Below are 20267 nucleotides of genomic sequence, written 5' to 3'. Positions count from 1 at the left end.
ACTAGCAGTTATAGTTACAACTTAGTAGATAGAACATATTAAGTATTAGATTCAGGTTCTTTAGGATAGGACACCTTTTGGAATGATCTTTGTAACATGCCATTTACCTATGCTCTATACTTCTCTGGATTTTAGTATGTGTTTCTTGCTTGATATTGTTTGCATTGGTTGTAGTTCCATCTTATCTAGGTCATTATCCCTCATTATTCCTGGACAATATTTGATAACCATTCCTTTGTATATAGTCTTGTATTAGGTTAGAACCTTCTTATTTAGACAAAAAGGGGGAGATGTAGTGGGTTGCCATTCCAGCTTTGATCTGGAAGTTCCAACCCCCATTGAGACTTCGGCAACTGTCACGCCTACAAGGCAGGGCCAAGGGAGGGACCTGGAGACCTGAGATCTGGATGGGCGGCACACTCACTCGGTTCCGGGACCTTGGACGGTGAAGGTGGGCCAAGCAGAGCTCCAGAGAACACCGCTGGACTGCGATACACCTTCCCCAGACCCCGCGACCTACCTATCCCTTAACTTGTAAGTTACGCCATTAAATAAATCTCCTTTTAACTACGTGGAGTGGCCTTAATAATTTCACCAATACACAGCCAAATGGCATTCCAGAGCAACTGACTCAGAACAAAAGGGATTTTTGCATACCACGTGCAGTGGAGCTATGAGGCAGGTTTCCTAGCTCCGAGCAGAGTCACCCACCCTGCCAGTATATGGTGTCATAGGAAAATAGAGGCATTTTTATTTTAGTGACTTACAGACTCTTTTACCTAACCACCTGTAAGATTGTAGATTGAGCACATTTATGATAGACTCGTAACGTTTCACCTAACCACATATAAGAATATATTTTGAGCACGTAAATTCCCTTTCTGACTTTTTCCAGGCCTAATCTGACCCCACCTCCTCTATTCACTCTCCTTTTGGGTTGCAAATGAAGCTGGCTATCCTGGCTCTTGTGGGGAGCTTGGAAGCTTTGCTTTGTATTTTAAGAGTCAGGCTGGCCCAGCGGTGATGGCACATGCTATGGTGATATTTTATTTGTATTAAAATGTTATTTGTATGTTAATAAATAAAGTTGCCCGGGGGTCAGAGCTATTAGCAAGCCATAGGAAAGCAGGGCAGTGGTAGCGTACGCTTGTAATTCCAGCACTTGGTAGGCAGAGCTGGGTAAGTCTCTGTGTGTTCAGGGATACAGCCATTATTGGATACACATGCCTTTAATCTTAATACCAATCATGGAAAACCTGAAGGCCTATACAGACAGGCTGTGAGGAGGCGGTCATGTGGTTGGGTTTACAACCAATGAGAAGGCAGGACAGGAACTCTATATAAAGACTTTAACACAGGGGTAGCTCTGGTTCGGAGAGGTAGGACCACCGCAGGAGGAAGGGTAAGGTTTTAGCTCTTAGCTCTGACCTCTTGGCTTTCTTCTTTGCATTGGTTCTGTGTTTCTTATTTAATAAGAAGGTTGGATACATCTACAAATGGCGTCCAACGTGGTGGCAAGAGTTTCCACCTAAAACCTGAGAAAAAAGATTCTAAAACGGAGCTAAAAACAGCTTCCTAATTGTCTCTCTCAAATGAGCGGCAGCTGCCGGTTTGAGCTACTGGCGGGTTGCTGGCGTGTGCGCTCGACCTACAGTATGGCGGGAATGAGGCCTCTGCAAGTGGCACATTAAGCTACATTGTGGATTTAGCCTTTGCTAGTACAAAACAAAAAAAGAGGTTTCTGGGCTACACGCTGCTTGGATAAAAGCATAGAGACCCACGATAGCTCCCAGAGCTGGTGGTAAAGTACCACGCCATGTTGGGAAGCTGAGGTGGGCGGAGCCAGCAGCCACAGCTGCTGCAGTTTAAGGCAATAGATTCACAATAAGACAGATTCAGATGTAATAGTTTAAAATGTGTGTAAAATATACGTAGGCTTGAAAGAGACAAAAAAAGGTGATATATATACAGTATAGAAACAAATACATGGTTTTAAAAAATAAAGTCTTTAAAGAGACAGTAAAATTAATATAAAAAATAAGCCACGTAGAGATGACTATTACACAGAGAGTCTGGATTGTGTTGTCTTTGGGATTCTTAACTATAGAGAGATATTTGATTGTAAAGGAAGCTGAGTTAAACCAGTATGTATATTTTAAAGATACTTTGACTTCAAAATTTGGATGTAAAGATATGTTGCTTTGGAAAAGAGTCTCTTTTGTTTCCACAGAAAGCAAGAGGCTATGGATTTGTTCCAGAGTAAGATACATCAGGTTTGACCAGCCAAGACCCCCTGAAAGGTCTCCGATGACACCATGGCCCAGATGACCCAACATCCAGAACCGTTTCAAGACAACTGGCTCAGATGATACAGCCTCACGGACTACTCCATGATCCTAAAATTTTCTTTGTTTCCCCAGAAGATACAGCACCCCCCTCCAGCAGGAAGTAGTAAGAGAAGCTACGCCCAAATTCCCAAATATACCAAGCTGACTTTGGAGATGTGTAAAGGTTAAAACCTTCCTTTTTAAGAAAAGAAAAGGGGAAGTACTGTGGGATGGTCTGTATGTCAAATGTGTTGCTGATTGGTCAATAAATAAATCACTGATTGGCCCGTGGCCAGGCAGGAAGTATAGGCGGGACAAGGAGGAGAATAGAGCTGGGAAGTGGAAGGCTGAGTGAGGGAGACACTGCCAGCCGCCATCAGGACAAGGAAGATGTAAAGTACTGGTAAGCCACAAGCCACGTGGCAAGGTATAGATTAATAGAAATGGATTAATTTAAGCTGTAAGAACAGTTAGCAAGAAGCCTGCCACGGCCATACAGTTTGTAACCAGTATAAGTCTCTGTGTTTACTTGGTCGGGTTTGAGCGGCTTGGGACTGGCGGGTGAGAGAGATTTGTCCTGACTGTGGGCCAGGCAGGAAAACTCAAGCAACAACATGCCTTTAATCCCAGCACTCGGGAGGCAGAGGCAGGCAGACCTCTGTGAGTTCGAGGCCAGCCTGGGCTACGGAGTGAGTTCCAGGACAGGCATCAAAACTACACAGAGAAACCCTGCTGTGGGATGTTCCGTATGTCAAATGTGTTGCTCTGATTGGTCAATAAATAAAACACTGATTGGCCATTGGCTAGGCGGGAAGTGTAGGCGGGACAAGGAGGAGAATAGAGCTCGGAAGTGGAAGGCTGAGTGAGAGAGACACTGCCAGCCGCCGCCATGACAAGCAGCATGTGAAGATGCCGGTAAGCCACGAGCCATGTGGCAAGTTATAGATTTATAGAAATGGATTAATTTAAGATGTAAGAACTAGATAGCTAGAAGCCTGAGCCATTAGGCCAAACAGTTTAAATAATATAAGCGTCTGTGTGTTTATTTTATAAGTGGGCTGTCGGACTGCCAAGGCTTGGCGGGACCTGGAGAGAAAACTCTCCAGCTAGAAAACCCTGTCTTGAGAAACCAAAAAAAAAAAAAAAGTCAGGTTGCTGGGAAGACAGGGGTGGGGGTGGGGAGAACCAAGATGGAGAAGAATGTGGATAAAGATGAGGAAGGAATGGAAAAGGGTTAGAGTTATCAGAAGACAGGAGAAGAAGGGACAGAGAGGAGCTAAATATGAGAATAGAATTGAAGCTGTGTAGACAGAATTTAACCTCAGAGGAATAAAGTAGACAGATGAAAGAGCATCGTGTACTTAGATTATTTTCCCACAGACAACCCCCCCCCTCCCCCCGCGCCGTTAGTAGCGTCTCTTCTGAGCCCCTGGTGTTAGGATCCTGTACATGTGCAGCTCGGAGTCTTGTGTCTTACGTCATCAGCAGGCACTGGTGACTACATGATAACACAATCTGCACCTTAAAAAAGCCAGACATGGACCCCCCACTCTCTCTCTGTGTTCTCTCTCTGCTCCCTCTCCCACTTCCCTCCCCCACCAGGCCTGGCTCTCCTCCCCCACCTCCCCGCCTTTCCCTCCTAATAAAGCTCTAAAAGTACCACTGGGTTCTGTTGTGACCTTTCCCTGCGGTAACCAGCACCACTTACTATCACCTGGCTAGGAAATTAAAGAGGCTGGACCTCAGTAATTTCTGAAAGGTAATGAGGAATGAATATGATCAAAACACGTGTGTGACGCTGTCAAAGAATAAATTAGAAAAAGATAAAAACTGGCCCACTCTTAATAAAAGTCACAAAAACAGGTGGATTTAAATTAAAGAACAAAAGTTTTTACACAGCAAGATAAGCTTTTGTGGGCTTCACTGTTTCTTTCCTTAGAGAAATTAAATCTTAAGAGAATCACTGCATCTGTCTGTTTTAAGGCTGACTTTAAGCTCCCCCCACAGGGTCTCATGTATAACAGGCTGGCTGGTTTTGCCCCAAGAATAACTATGAACTCCCAATTATCTGCCTCTACCTCCTGAGATCCTCCTCCTGAGATCCAGGGTGTTCAAATGCCTCTGGCAGAGCGGGCTAAAGGTATTTTCTTAACTGTACTGTTTGCGGTCACCTAGAAGCTAAATTGCAAGGAACATTTAATAAGTAATCATGTATATGTGTGTGTTCTTAATTTTTAATAATTTTTTATTTATGTGTACACAGCTCTGTATGGGTGGATGCTGACAGAGGCCAGAAAAGGGTGCCAGATCCCCTGGGGCTGGAGAGTTGATGGTCTGCTCCCTGTTAATTCCAGGACCCAACAATAGCTCAGGAGTCCTGGTTAATCCTCAGCACCACAAAAACAGACTCGGAAACAGCCCTAGGCATGGTGGCACAGGCCTATGGTCCAAGCATGGGAGACTGAGGCAAGAGGACCATTTTTAAAAAACCAGAGGCTAAAAGGAAAGAGAACCAGATTAGATTTCCATCAAGAGACAAATGGGCCAGGTGGTTGTGGTGCACGCCTTTAATCCCAGCATTCAGGAGGCAGAGGCAGGCAGATCTCTGTGAGTTCAAGGCTAGCCTGGTCTACAGAGAGAGATCCAGGACAGGCTGTTAGGTTTCTGCCACTCCTCCAGCTGCATGACCGCACACGTGCAGTCCATTAGCTAAGCAAGGGGTCTTAAGTCTTAGGTCATCTGTGTGCTGCGTGATTACGTAATGCATGCAGCGTGGTCACACAATCTGTGCATTATATAGTTCCGTAAGCCCACCTGCGCATGTGCAGGGAAATCCTTAAAAAGCCGGACACACACTCTCCCCTCTCTTCTGCTCTCTCCTCCTTCCTGCTCCGCACGTATCTTCCACAGGCCTGGCCACTCTGTTCTGTCCTCCCCGCCTCCTAATAAAGCTCTGATACTGGGTTTTGTCCTGCTTCCGACCTTTCCTCACAGAGTAAAAGTGCCGCATTTAAAACCAACACAGGCACCAAAACTACACGGAGAAACCCTGTCTCGAAAAACAAGGCAAAATAAAACAAAACAGAAAAAGAGGCAAATGGATAAAGAAAAATGTGGTACGATGGAATTTCACGGATATGTGTACAATGGGATTTTACGTGGCCACAAGGAAAAAGGAAATGCTGACATTTGCAGGAAGATGGACACAACTGGAAGTCATTATGTTAAGCAAAATAAACTCAGAAAACAAATACTGTGAGTTTCCTATATGTATATGTACACTATGTGTACGTGTGTGTGTGGGGGGGAGGGAGTGTCATGAAACCAGAAATGGGATTGTGAGGGGGTAGATGAGATCTTACGGAAGGTGGAAGACGGTGAGGATGATGGGAGGCACGCAGAAGAAGGGTGACTGGAGGTGGTGGTGAGGAACCAGACAGAGGAGGGGCGGGAGCGTGGGGGAAGAGGAACAAACAGAAGGAGATCTAATGACACAGATGAGCAAAGATGCTAGGATGAAACCAGTACTTGACACATTAACCTGAGATTAATAATAATAATAATAACAACAGCAATGACGATGACGATGAAAGCCAAGGGCTGGGATGCAGCTTGGTGGCAGAATACTTTTCTGGGTCTTGCCATGTGCACAGCCCTGGGTTTGATCCCTAGTACTGCGGGAGAATAGGAAAAAAGCAAAGGAAGAGAGGAGGGGGAGAAGGGAGAGAGAACACAGGAGGCTACGTCTGCATTCTGGCAGACACTGTCAGTTAACACAGGGACTTAGGCATTCTTGGATTTCGGCGTCTTATGTGTAAGTGTGGCAGGGCGGTGCAGAGGCTCCTCCATCTTTGGATTCTCACTCAGACCATTTCAGGTTTAACTAGAATGTGATCTCCTGATGGAGGATCCTGTGGAAACTTACCCAACTCTGTTCTAGGACCTGAGGCCAAGATGTCCCTGCTAACTTACCTTAGCTCCTGTAAACTGCTGGCTTGTGCAAACCTCCCCCTGCAGCTGCAGAGCGAGAAACTAGGACGTGGTTTTCCCTTTAAAGCCCCTTGGTCTAAACGCTCGGGGCTACACTTGGGTCCTGAATACCTGAGTGTAGTCCCGGCTGATTGGAATAAAGAACTTCAGATGGCTATGAACTGGTGGGCTCCCTGTAACATTTGGTTTTGGAGTCGAGGAATACTGTACATATGTGTTTAAACTGAAGCCTTTGATAAAAAAAATAAATATAGCCATGGACTTAATCAATATTAATAACTGTAGAATAGTGATGTTTTAACTATATCATGACTTTTTTTTTTTTAAGTGGAGTCTCACTAAGTAGCCATGTGATTTCCTGGAACTCATAGCAATCCCCTTGCCTCAGCATCCCAATTTTAGCCTTCTGACCCTCAAGTGCTGGGATTACAGGCCACTATATCTGGGTAAGTTTCACTGTTTCTAGTATTTCTGAATTTTCTTATGAACACATAATTGCTCTTTTTTATTTTTTTGGTTTTCTATATAAGAGTCCTGGAACTCACTCTGTAGACCAGGCTGGCCTTGAACTCAGAGATCTGCCTGCCTCTCCTGGAATTAAAGGCGTGCGCCACCACCGCCTGGCCGCATTGCTTTTATATTGGGGCAAAGAGAAGGTTTTGAGGAAAGCATCCTGGGATGAGAAACATCCATGTTTCACAGACATCAGCGTACAGGCAAGCAGGAGGGCGTCTCACAGACTCCCCAGCAGGCAGCTCCAACACCACATGGCTTTCAGAGAATACCCCAGCCCAAGCCTACTTGAACTCTTCACTAATGGGAGGGACTCAGAAGCTAGGCTGAGGCTCTGTGTACAGGTTCTTTGCAACAGTGGCATCCTGAAGAGGCTCAGCACTGCAGGATGGCCCACCATTTCAAACACTCCCACATACACACCTGGAGGTCTTTTTGGTCCTTCTTGCTTTCCAGGTTGGGTGTTCTTGTCACAAAGTCATTCAGCATGCTGTTGGGAGACAATCAGCTTCAGGTCAGACTGTTACAGCAATCAAGTGTGCTGCTATAGTAAACACTGTATCCCCCTGCATGTGGAGACTCTGTACCTGAGAAGCAGAAAATACCCAGGGGGGGCCAGGTTCAGCTGCACAGACTCCTTCAGGACACCCAAGAGCGAGGGGAAGTTCTCCTGCAAGTCTGGTATCGAGAGTCTATAGGAAAAGCAAAGACAGGGAAGCACAATCTCAGTGGGAAACAGAAGCGTGTTTACTCGGAAGCACATTTCAGATGCAGGAGAGCAGATGGGCGAACAGCGGATCTGACTGGCCCAACGCTGGCCTGTTTTTAGTCTTTTTTACAGTCTGTGCAAGCTTGGTTTTAGCACTGGGGCAAGCATCTGCAGTTAGGAACCTGGAATTCAGCTTCTGGCATGTGGGGTACTCTGGGTTTCATTGTCTGTAAAATGAAAGTCTCAACCAGCCGGGCAGCTTTCCTCTCTGGCTTTGTTTGCCCAGCACCGAGGGCAGCATGCATCATGGGTGATAAGGATGCAGCGTAAAGGAAGGTGGCACCCGCCAGTGACCACTGCCCAGGGCTGCTCTCAGGTCAGGCCTCTCCAGCAGCGAGGATGGTGATGATATCACCTGGCAGAGATTTGTCCTGACTGTGGGCCAGGCAGGAAAACTCTAGCTACAAATGGCGGCCAATGGCTCAAGTTTCCACCTTAAACCTGAGAATATTTAATAAGCAATTCTAAACAGAGCCAAAACCAGGTTCCTGCTTCATATCTCATATGGGCAGCTAGGCGCCACAAAACGCGGGTTTGAGCTACTGGCGGGTTCCTGGCGTTTGCACTTGACCTTCAGTATGGCGGGAATGAGGCATCTACAAGCGGCACATTAGCTGTGTGGTGGATTTAGCCTTTGCTAGTATTAAAAAAAAAAAAAAAAAAGAGGTTTCTGGGCTACATGCTGCTTGGATAAAAACATAGACCCACGATGGCTCCCAGAGCTGGCAGTAAACGTACCACCACCATGTTGGGAAGCTGAGGTGGGCGGAGCCAGCAGCCATAGCGCCGTTTCAGTCTTAGAATGCTGCAGTTTAAAGCAATAGGCTCAAGGTAATATAAAAAATAAGCCACGTAAAGATGGCTACCACAAAGAGAATCTGGATTATGTTCTCTTTGATATTCGTAACTGAAGAAAAACATTTGATTACAAAAGCTGTTGAGTTATGCCAAAATGTATATTTTAAAGGTACCTTGACTTCAAAATTTGGATGTAAAGATATGTTGCTTTGGAAAGGAGGCTCTGCTTTTGTTTCCACAGAAAGCCAGAAGCTATGGATTTGTTCCAGGTTAAGATACATCAGGTTTGACCAGCCAAGACCCCCTGAAAGGTCTCCGATGACACCATGGCCCAGATGATCCAACATCCAGAATGGTTTGAAGGCAACTGGCTCAGACAATACAGCCTCATGGACTACTCCATAATCCTAAAATTTTCTTTGTGTCCCCATAAGATACAGCACCCCCCTCCAGCAGGAAGTAGTAAGAGAAGTTACGCCCAAATTCCCAAATTATATGTAATTTTACTATGTTAAGGTTAAAACCTTCCTTTTTGAAAAAAAAAGAAAAAGGGAAGTGCTGTGGATATCGTTCTGTATAAATAAAACACTGATTGGCCAGTGGCCAGGCAGGAAGTATAGGTGGGACAAGGAGAGAGGAGACTTCTGGGAAGAGGAAGGCTGAGTCACGGAGACACTGCCAGCCGCCACCATGACTAGCAGCATGTGAAGATGCCGGTAAGCCACGAGCCACATGGCAAGGTATAGATTTATAGAAATGGATTAATTTAAGATATAAGAACAGTTAGCAAGAAGCCCTGGCATGGCCATACAGTTTGTAAGCAATATAAGTCTCTGTGTTTACTTGGTTGGGTCTGAGCAGTTGTGGGACTGGCGGGTGAGAGAGATTTGTCCTGACTGTGGGCCAGGCAGGAAAACTCTAGCTACAGTCACCACTACACAGCCAGGCACTGCAGCACAGTTTGCCAAAGCTCAGATGCAGGTGGGAGGCCACACCTCCACACGCTGGTACCTACCTCACTACCTCTGGCTCCACTTTGGTGGCTCCTCCTCTGCAGCAGAAGGATGATAAAAACCTACCCTGAATCTGCTGGGCATCTCAGAGCACAGAAGTCACTGAGGTCAGCTGGTGTCAGCACTGGCTATCCCAAGGAGTGGCATGCCTAGCTCAGAGGACTGCAAAGACTCGTGAGTGAAGACTGACAGCTAGTTTGAATTGAATCATCAACCCAGTGCCTGCTGGGATTACAGTCCTCAGTTTATCTTTCTGAGAGGTAGACTGTGAGGAGTGGGAATAGTTGAGATGTTAACTGTGCGAACCAAGGGAACTGCACTGGGTTGTCAGAATATTTACTGTGAACCCCGCTCCCTCCCCCCACCCGGAAGACAACCCCAATTGACAGGCTCACATGTTTCAAACACATGGGTTCCAGATGGTGGCGCCGTTTTGGGAGGCTGTGGAATTTGGGGGGTAGGAGGCATGGCGGGCTGAGGTGTATGCGTCCCCTCCATCCCTCACTTACCCCAGCACAGATGGCCCTATCCATGCTGTACCAGGGACATAGCTAGAGGCCCAGCTAAGTGCTCTTTGCATGCTGGGGAACCCCGCCCCCCACCAATTTCAGTCCAGACCGGGATTCAGCTGAGTAAAGCAAACCAGAAGTCACCCGGCATAAACCACATAAGCCTAAGCACAGGACACAAAACCATTTCTCCTTTTTCTAAAAGAGGCCTTTACCCTTTCCTAGCTGTGGGTCTCTAAAGTCAACCTCATATAAATCTAAACTGTTAAAGCTTGAAAAGCCTCATGCACAGCTTCGCTGAAGTGCAGAAATGGGTTTTAACGATGGCAGCTCAGCTCTTCAGAGAAAGAACAGTACAGTTACTGAGGCCACACCCTTGCCCTGGGAAGAGCGAAGCCACTAAGGCACTCTCTGAACTCAAGCCACGCTGTTCCTCGTGGTCCCACAGTGGCGCCTGCTGCAGGCATGCTGGAGGAGACGCCCACCTCTGGATGAAAGCGTAGCAGAACTGCAGCACAGGAATGTCCACCAGAGGCGATTTCTGAAAAGGAAGAGGACAGCAGTCACTCAGACTGGTAGGAAGGCGGCTGTCAAAGAACTCAACAGAAATCTCAACAAGTCTGCAGCTGCTGCGGTTGGAATGTCACACGCACCAGTTCCCCAAATGGAAGTGCTATTCAGGAGTCTGTGGGAACTTTAGGGGCTGAGTGAGACATCTCGCTAGGGGGAGGGGGGGAGGATGACAAACTTTGAAAGTCACATCCTGGCCTAGGCCTCTCTTGCCTCTTTTCCTGGTCTGCTGTGACATGAACAGTCTCCACACACATTCCTCCTGCTACCAGGAGCTGAGCGGCTCTTCCATACCTTCCCTACCATAATGGATGGAGCCGTCTGAAGCCACGAGCCACGTATGTGTGTCTGCTTCCTCAAGCTGTCAGTCTTGTGGTCAGGTGACATGAGACCAATAGGAACACACTAATAATACGGAGCTTTGAACCCAGGAGTTGCTCGTGTAAAAACACGAGGACACACCAAGACAGCTGTGCCGCTCTTGGGCTGGAACCTCCAGCTCATTCCTGCTTTATCCGGAAAGGCCCCACTCCTCTCTCTCCAAACCCCACCCTCTCAGAGAATCTCCAACAAAGAAAAGGAGCCGAACAGCCCAGTTCTGCATTCTTGGCGGCTGCAGCAGCTCCTCCCCTGAAGTTGTAAGCAGCCCAAGTCTCCGCCTAAAGCAGTAGGCTTTTGACACTTGGACACAAACCCAGCTTGTGGAGGACACGTCATCACCCCCTGGCCTACAGGGTATATGAGCTCCCTGCTTGAGTTCAGGAGTGTGACTTCTCCGGCACTGATCTCTGGGATTGGAGGACTCACCCAGGAGCTGCTTTGCTCAAATAAACCTGTTCTTTTACTTTTTCATTTCAGCTTGATCTGGCCTACTGTGTTGGCGGAGAAACCTATTATCGTGATACAGAAAGCCTATTGCCTGTGCAGCCCCAACTTCCCCGCGCAGGAAACTGGGGAGAATGTGGACCATGATAAACACACAGAATGACCCTAGACAAGGGAAGTGCCCGGTCCTCAGTGTAAGAGCTTGGCCTGCCTACCTCAGACTTCCTTACATCTCAAGTAGCTGGAATTATATAAAAATGGTCCCAAAACACTTTTTCTCTTTATTCTTAGAAAGCTAATTATGGAGCTTGAACTAAAATAACCAGAGAACCATCAACTTCAGCCAGAGAAAATCTAGTTTCTTTTTTACACTCTCCAAACAAGAAGTCATAGTTTTCTATAGACTTTCAAGTAACCTGAAGAAACACAACCCAAAGAGGTCCCACTGGCTGCACAGTGTGTGTGCCTCTCCAAGACAGTGCCCTGTGCATCCATGGCAGCGGAGCGAGCCTGACAAGGACCCCGTACCATGCACTCTAATTGGTCTTTTCTTTTTTTTTAAAGATTTATTTATTATGTGTACAAGTATTCTACCTGCATGTATGCAGGCAGGCCAGAAGAGGGCACCAGATCTAACTACAGATGGTTGTGAGCTACCATGTGGTTGCTGGGAATTGAACTCAGGACCTCTGGAAGAGCAGCCACTGCTCTTAACCTCTGAGCCATCTCTCCAGCATTTTTTTTTTTTTTTTTGTTTTTTGAGACAGGGTTTCTCTGTGTAGTTTTGGTGCCTGTCCTGGATCTTACTCTGTAGACCAGTGGCCTCGAACTCACAGAGATCACCTGGCTCTGCCTCCCGAGTGCTGGGATTAAGGGCGTGTACCACTACCGCCCGGCCTCCAGTTATTTTTCAACCTAGAATCTAGACAAACTGAAACAACACATTCAGTCTACTCTGCTTCCAGTTCATGTGTGTGCAATCCATGTGTGTACAGTTCGTGTGTGTGCAATCCATGTGTGTGCTGTTAGCACTTAGACATTACCTGCCCGGCTCCTTGGGAATCTTGCCAGTAAGCAAGTAGTACCTTGGCCAGCTCAGGGTCCTGACAACATCATCCTAAGGAGTCCTGTTTTCATAGTCCATTTGTGCATGCACCAAGGCTCTTTTAAGAGGTGGGCTCCACCCCACCCCCCTCCTCTCTCTCCCCTTTCCTCTTTTTTCTCTTCTCTTCTTCTCCCTCTTCTCCCTAGCTCCCTTCTTTCCCTTCTCCCCAATAAAACTCTCCACATGAGTGCGGTCTACATGGTGCATCTCTCTCTGGGTCCCACCTGCTGACTGCCGAGCACCATTTTTAAAACACAACACCTGCAGTTCGTGTGTGTGCACTTCCTGTGTGTGGGGCTCGTGCGCATAACTAGGAAAGGTCTTGATAAGGACTCCGTAAATGGTTAGGTAGAGACTTGCCGGAAGAACTCAAGAGCGTCACAGTTCACCCTGCCACCCTGAGAACTAAAGCTCTCATCTCTTCAAGCATCCTCAGATGGACACTGTCTGAGAAGGACCTCCAGAATGCTGCAGATAAAGAGCCCAAGCCATCTAGGGCCATCTTTAGGTCCTTCGACAGGCACTTTTGTCAGGCTGGATCAGATCTGCTAGCCTTGGGCTCGCTCCGTTGGGACTGACTGTCCTCAGTCTCCAACCGTACAGGTGCCAACTTCACAGAGGCAACATCCGATCCCTGGAGCACAGAAGTCCTGGCTTGCTGCAGCCCCTCCTGGAGACCACAGCAACGAGTCTGTAAACACACTGCTCGGTGACTTTCTTCCGTCCTGTAACTATACACTCACGTAACCTTTTCCACAGCCAGACACGTCCTTCAGGATAATTTAAATATGTGTTCCTCACAGGGTCACTCACATTCGGCTCCAACTATGTCTGTATCTCTCTTCAGGCAGAGGTGATTCGGTCATACACTGACCCCTTCTGTTCCACTGCGGTTCACACAGTATCTTCCTTCGCCGACTGTCTGAATAAGCTCTGTCTTCTGACTGTCTTCAACTTGTCCTCGGCCAGGGATTGACTTTGTACTGTAAGAGCTACAGTCATCAGGACCAACCGTTTTCTCGAACACCCTCACTCACACAAGACACTTGAGCCAACACTGGCCAAAGCTGCGTCACTCAATGGCCACAGAGAAAGCTCAGGGTTGCCAGAGGAATCTGGTTTACCCCTGCTGGTCTCTGCGCACAGCTCCTTACCGGCTTTCCTACAGCTTTTCCTCACGAGAGCTGAGGACTATTAATACACCCGCTGTTCCTGAGGGTGTGCCTTCGACAACCCGGAATGTCTTTCTCAGGGACACGTGGTCCTTCCGAAGTAGGATGCGGGAAAGCCTGACCTATATTTTTTAGGCTCTATGGGAGGGTCAGGCCTAACTGACTTCCACGAACACCGGAGAGCAAGTCCAGATGGCCTGATCCCACACGGCCTGTGCCTGTTCCACTCTCCCCCCCCCCCCCCCCCCCCGCCCCAGCCCATGCTCCTGTCCTTACCTAGTCTCTCCTTTTGTCACCACCGCACACGGGGACTGAGCCTGGCACCTCCCCTGCCAAGGGGGCTGCTGAGTCGCATGTGCCTGCCCGCCCCCCACAGCCTGCCTTTGTTTACTCTCCACACCTCTCAGGCTGTGGAGCTCCCGAGGGCAGGTGCCATTTCCTTTCTAAAAACTGTTCCACGAAGTACACAGAAGGTGCCAAGAACTGAGCACCAGGCCGTGTATGTGTGTGGCCGTGTGTGTGTGTGTGTGGCCGTGTGTGTGTGTGTGTGTGTGTGTGTGTGTGTGGCCATGTGTGTGTGTGGCCGTGTGTGTGTGTGTGGCCGTGTGTGTGTGTGTGGCCGTGTGTGTGTGTGTGGCCATGTGTGTGTGTGTGTGTGTGTGTGTGTGTGTGGCAGCAGGGGACAGGCAAGCTAACTCCCGTCTCTAAACAACACCGGGACCCTGGAGGCCTCCTCCAAACACAGTGACAGCCCCTCACTACAACCCAAGAATCCCGTGGCTGCCTCTGGGCCACAATTTATAGGAAGCAGCACCAGGAAGGACTCCGGAACTCCTGGAGATTTCCTGGGGCGTGCTCCCAGGGCGTGCCCGGGGTGTGCTCCCAGGTGGCTCACCTCATCCCCTTTGATCTGCAGTGGCCTCTTCACCACCTCCTTCACCAGCTGCAGCACCGAGTCTGTCTGCAGGGTGCTGAGAGCACAAACCAGGTCGACAAGGGTGTGCTGGGATGCGCTGGTCACGGGGACGATCTGCCCGGAAGAGAAGAATTCCTTGAAAGCTTATAGGAGAAAATAAAAATGAAATGGCACACACACGGCCTTCCACTGCGGCTATCGCTGGACAAAGGAATTTGCTTTCCCCATAGTATGTACATGTGTGAATCCACGTACACGTGTGTGTGTGTGTGTGTGTGTGTGTGTGTGTGTGTGTGTGTGTGTGTGTGTGTGTGTGTAGGCCCGAGGTTGATGTTGGCTGCCTCCACAGTCAGTGCCTTTTTCATTTCATGTCATTTATCACGTGAGTGCATAGGTGTCGGAACACCCGCCACAGCGAACATGAAGAGGTTGGAGGACATCTGTGGAAATCACTTCCCTCCTGCTACCACACGGCCACCCCTCTGCTTTCATCTACCTTTGTCTTGCTGTGGCGCCGAGCTTGCTTTCTGCTCCACACTGTAGCAACTGCAGCCATCAGCTGAACCCCAAGATGGGCTGTCAAGGGGTTCAGCAAGTCTAAAATTTTCTGTCTTATGATCTGGTAAACAGAAAAGCAGGAAGTTAGTTGCAAATAAAAAGATCTTCACAGAGCAGTACCGGGCCCTCACCTGATGCACACTTAGCTGCCATCTACGGTAAGAACTGACTCAGAATTCCAGCGGTGTGTTTCACAGCTGAGGGGGCTGGGACAGAGGACGGGGCGGAGACCCTTGTAAGAGCTGGGTATGAGACGGGACAGACACCCCTGCAGAGGGAAGCACAGTGTGTCCAGGAAGGAGGGACACAGTCAGGTGAGGTGCTTGCCAGGTCTTGAGACGGTAAGTATTCCCGAGGGATAACTAAACCTGGTCACGGGTGTGTGTGTGTGTGTGTGTGTGTGTGTGTATGTGTGTGTGTGTGTGTGTGTGTGTGTACACCTATGGATGTGCCTGTTTGTGTGCATTCCTCTGCAGCACTGGAAATGCAATCCAGGGTCTGGAGCATGCTTGGAAAATGCTCTCCCACTGAGGTGCATTCCTCTCACACGGAAACCCCACAGCCTAGGTTTATCTCCGGCAGCTGGAAGAGAGCCTAGATTCACTAGAAAAGTTAACATTCAAGTTCTAAAAGTATATAGCATCCACCAAATTGTATCGGTTAAGCCATTCAGGATGAAGCTGTAACTTGGCCTTAGCCATCATATACTCTGCCTCTGGCTTCTCCCATTTCCTGAAAGCTGCTGTTCATCCTTGCTGCCCTGAACACTCTGTCCTGGTTCTACCCTGCTACCCTGGTCTCGGATCAGCCTCTCTGCCCAGTACTGCACCCTCCCTGCACCACAGACCAGCCAGCCCCGTGCCATGCACTGTCAGAGCCTGCGGCCTCCGCAGGGTGCCCTCCTCTTCTCGTCTTGGCCTCGGCCATGAGGGCCAGGCTCTGCCTTGCTGGCCCACAGGAGCATGGACAGAGGTCACTATGTCCTCACTGCTCATGCTTACTTCACGGTAGACGAGTACTCAAAGCCTTTTCCTTGACTGCAGTTAGCCCATCCTCCCATGAGGCAGCAGAGCCCAGCAACAGCCTCGTCTTCCAGATGAGGAGACTGAGGCCCAGACAGAATGAGTCGTACAGAGGGTTTTCTGGACCTGCGGAGAGCAGCTTCCGCAAGCAGCGGGAATTTGCACAGACTTCCTTTTAATGTACCTACTGGGTTCAATTTTCCTGCAGAGATGTGAGGATCTATGAACCATGAAAGGGAACCAATGACAGACCAAAGAATGTTGTCACCCAAGTCCAGCTTGGTAACCCGTGAGTCTTTATGAGAGTCTGTCTCACTATTACCCTGGAATTTACTATGGAGACCACAGTAGGTTTGAACTCAGATATCCCTCTGCCTCTGCCTCTTGAGCACTGGGGTTAATGGTGTGCACTACCATGCCCAGCTTACTCATTTTTTTAAGAATCCAGTAACTGACTTTTATTTACAACTAGTGTGTGCGATGTGCGAGTGTATGATGTGTGCGTGAGAGACCACGTGTGTGCCACAGCTCACGTGTGGAGGTCCGAGGACAACCCTCAGGCCTCAAGCTGTTGTGTGGGTTTGGAGGCTCAGACTCAGGTCACCAGGTTTGAGAGACAGGTGCTCTACCCACTGAACCATCTCACCAAACCACAGTGAGCTTAACTGGGTTTACTCGCAGGCGCATGTGTGGGAGGGTTACCCACAGGAATGCAGGTAATGTACACCACAGGGAAAATCTCCTCAGGGAGGGGTGGAGCACCCTCCCCCACACAACGGAACGTTAGTGGGCCCCTCTTGTCAGAGTCCCATGGGGCCCATCACAGCTGCTCTGATTCCAAGACAGCAATGGCCATGTCATTCCGATGATGGCACTTGACAGAGCACCCTGGAGCTGATCCATAGGAGCACCTCTGGAGCTGATGGGAGCACCGCAGATGCCAGCCCTGCCAAGCACTGGTGACTGTGAGCCCGAAGGCCACGCCTGGGGTACCCGGCTCCTGTGCGAGGTAATTCTGAGCCACCACAAACAGTGACATAACCCCAGGCCAGCTCGCGTGCCTGCGGCCCTCTGAGGCGGAGATGTGAAAACTAACAGAGTCAATGTTTTGGGGCTGGTATGTTTAATAAGATAAACTCCCCAAAGCACACTGACAGCCCACACTGGAGTGCCCCGGCCTCAGACGCACGTCTAGGAGATGGGTCGTGTTTAAAAGCAGGGCTCCTTAGACACTCAGGTAAGGACTAACACTGTCAGACTTTAGCTTTATCAATAATGCATTTTCAACGAAGGCTGGATCACTCACACTCCTCTGTTCTGTATACAAATAAACATATTTGTTTTTGTGAGAATGGGTCTTAGGTAAAGGTAAAAGCTTAGGCAAGCTCCGTTTGTAGCTGAGGCTAGCCCTGAACTCCTGGCTTTCCTGCTTCCACTCTCAAATGCTGAAAATTATAGGCATGTGCCGTAATATTATCTTAGGGGAGATTTCTCCATTTGACTTGAACTGTGGGTCCCATCAAGTATTTTTTTATGATTTGTGTATACAATTGCGTACATACACATTTTTCTTTCTTTGTTTATTAAGACAAGGTCTGGCTACGTAGCCCTGGCTGGAACTCACTGTGCAGGTCTAGCTGGCCTCAAACCTGCAGCAGCAGCATTCTCCTGCGTGCTGCCACGCCTGGCAGCCAGAGACAAAAGAACTGATGAAGGCAGAGGAGGAACAGCACAGCTGTGCGCAGCCGCAGCAGCCCGGGAGGGAGGTGGAGGGAGCGGTGTGTCCCTGTGAGCCCAGCTCGAGGCGCTCACCTTGGTGGTTTTGAAGTAAACAGAGGAGGACCCTTTTGTGGCCCCCAGGAGATCCACCGGTCTCTTCTGACTTTCCTCCTTTCTGAGAACATTCCAGATGAGGGCCATGGTGTTCACGATTCGAGGCAGCTCCTCCAAAATGGCGTTCTTGGCGTTCCTCAAGTTGATGGGGTCGCTGATGGCAGCAGTCTGAAAGTTCAAACAGGGTGAGGAGGCTCACTGCACCAGCCAAGTCCCCTCTCCCCTGGGGATGGCGTCGCTGCTGGGAGTTGGGGTGGACCAACACCCATGTGGTGGTCTGGAAGCGACATTTGTCCCGGGATGTGTCGAGCTCCTGCTTATTTTCACAGAGAGAGAGCTGACATGCAACACTTCAAACTATAAACTTTTTTTTTGACAGGGTCTCTATTATGTAGCCCTGGCTGTCCTAGAACTCACTAGGTAGACCAGGTGGGCCTCAAATTCAGAGATCCACCTGCCTCTGCCTCCCAAGTGTGGAGATTAAAGGTGTTCTCACTACATCTGGCTTAAACTTTTTCAAATCAACCAACAGTAGGTGTACTTTAAGATTGTGTTTTGTTTTGTTTTGTTTTTTAAGAGAGGGTCTCATGTAGCCCAGACTGGTCTCAAACTTGCTACCAGAGTAGCCAGAGCTGACCCTGAGTTCCTGATCCTCCTACCTCTAACCCCTCAGTGCTGGCAGCATTACAGGCATGTACCACCAGGCCCAGCTTTTGTCCTGAGACTTATCTAGACGGGGTAGAGCAGCCTCCTCAGATTTCACAAGCACTGTATCACATCAGGAGGTAAAAAAATACTTAGACTAAGGTGTGTGCAGGGCAAGGGAGATGGTTCAGTGAGTACGAAGAGTGTTCGTTGTGCAGGCATGAGGACCAGGGTTCAAATCCCCAGCCTCCACCTGAGTTGGACACAGCTGTATAGGCCTGTCACTTCAGTATGATGCTGGGGGCCCACCAACCAGCTGGCCAGCTGGCCAAAGCCAGCTCTTACGGTTCAGTCAGACGCCTTGTCTTATGGTAAAAAGGCAGAGAGCAGCAGAGGAAGACACCCAAGACTTTCTCCGGCCTCCATGCGCACGTACACAGGCTCATGAACCTGCCCATACAGGCACCACACGCATGCACGCGCACGCGCGCGCGCGCGCACACACACACACACACACACACACACACACAGTCACTATAAGCCTAAAATCAAACAATCGGCTTTACATTTTATCCCCACGGCCAGCTGATTGAACAATGGGCAAAAGCTGAAGGAACTCACCCATATCTGTTTCCTGAGTATATATACCTCCGCGTGTGTACATTTGCATAGCTTGCATATATTTGCATAGTGTACACACATATTCATACTCAAATTTGCATCTCTCACATATATTTGCATGACATTTGCATCATGCATTACTATTATAGACTCGACAAAGTCACAACCCACTAAAAACAAACAATACAAGCAATGTGCCTCAAATTCAGGGGAAAGAAAACATACCTTTTTGTGCTGGGTGGGCTGTTCCAAAAGACAAAAATGGCTAATGGTTGTTAGACCTTCCAGAAGAGTGAGCGGGTAATCTGGAGAAATGTTTTCCTTCTTTGAGGTTGTGCTGTGGCGAAGAAATGAGAAACTGTTACATAAAACAATTGGGCGGCGGGTGTGGGGGGTGTGGGGGCGGTGGGGAGGGCAGCAAGATTGTTCAGTGGGTGATGACCTGAGTTTGATTTCTGGAACCCACTTAGAAGGAAAGAAGTGAGTCCTAAGTTGTCTTTTAAAGCATGCGCATGCACACACACACACACACACACACACACACACACACAACTGGTCAATAAATATTAGAAAAGTATTTAAAAATGAGACATTGAGTTGTGACAGGGATCCTGTGGTGTAGCTCTTCACGGCTGATGGCTTCTGGCGGGGGTGGGGGTGGGGAAGGACTCGGTTTTCTTTAGGGCTGGCCACTGGGACTTTGACCATGCTCCAGTGCATATATACAGCAACACAAAATGGACCAGGTATTTTCTTTTCCTTTTCTTTTGGGGAAGGTCACAATGGGGAGGGGGGAGTGGACCTGGGAAGATGGGGAATGAATGGGATCAGGTGCTTTCTGTGAAACTCCCAAATAATCAATAAAAAATGAGACCTTGGTTTTGAGAATTTAAAAGATCATGAAGCCATGAAGGTTTTCAGTCCGACACGTAAACATAGGAAGGAGAGAGGTCACTATGCTTGATGAACTGGGGCTCCCAAAATAAAACGTACAGGTATCTTTGGTGTTCTTTTACGTTTATGAAGTCACTATGGAAGAATGGTTTGTGGTGTCTTAGACTTACTCTGAAGCTGGTCCTAG

General features: G+C 48.6%; 1 protein-coding gene across 4 annotated transcripts in view; it reads right to left on the bottom strand.

Moving 5' to 3' along the window:
* The window catches only part of Dop1b (DOP1 leucine zipper like protein B), a 114931-nt gene that overhangs the window by 34755 nt on the left and 59909 nt on the right, over positions 1-20267 (bottom strand). For 3 of the 4 annotated variants that reach the window (XR_008218928.1, XM_052741229.1, XM_052741230.1), the window contains 8 exons: positions 19412-19523; positions 17900-18088; positions 15004-15126; positions 14487-14621; positions 10405-10460; positions 9413-9448; positions 7418-7522; positions 7254-7320 (listed from right to left, as the gene is read on the bottom strand). Coding sequence is in view for 3 of the 4 variants with exons in the window: in XM_052741229.1 (XP_052597189.1) it covers positions 7254-7320; positions 7418-7522; positions 9413-9448; positions 10405-10460; positions 14487-14621; positions 15004-15126; positions 17900-18088; positions 19412-19523 (823 nt within the window). In the remaining variant the exon portion in view is untranslated. The remainder of the gene's footprint in view (positions 1-7253; positions 7321-7417; positions 7523-9412; positions 9449-10404; positions 10461-14486; positions 14622-15003; positions 15127-17899; positions 18089-19411; positions 19524-20267) is intronic. The other variant, XM_052741232.1, reaches the window with a different exon arrangement.

Source organism: Peromyscus californicus, unplaced genomic scaffold (genome assembly GCF_007827085.1).
Source record: "Peromyscus californicus insignis strain IS unplaced genomic scaffold, ASM782708v3 Scaffold_16__1_contigs__length_79575227, whole genome shotgun sequence".
NCBI classification, from domain to species: Eukaryota; Metazoa; Chordata; class Mammalia; order Rodentia; family Cricetidae; genus Peromyscus; species Peromyscus californicus.
The sequence above is the reverse complement of the archived record's forward strand: the minus strand, read 5'-3'. Positions and strand labels throughout refer to the sequence as shown.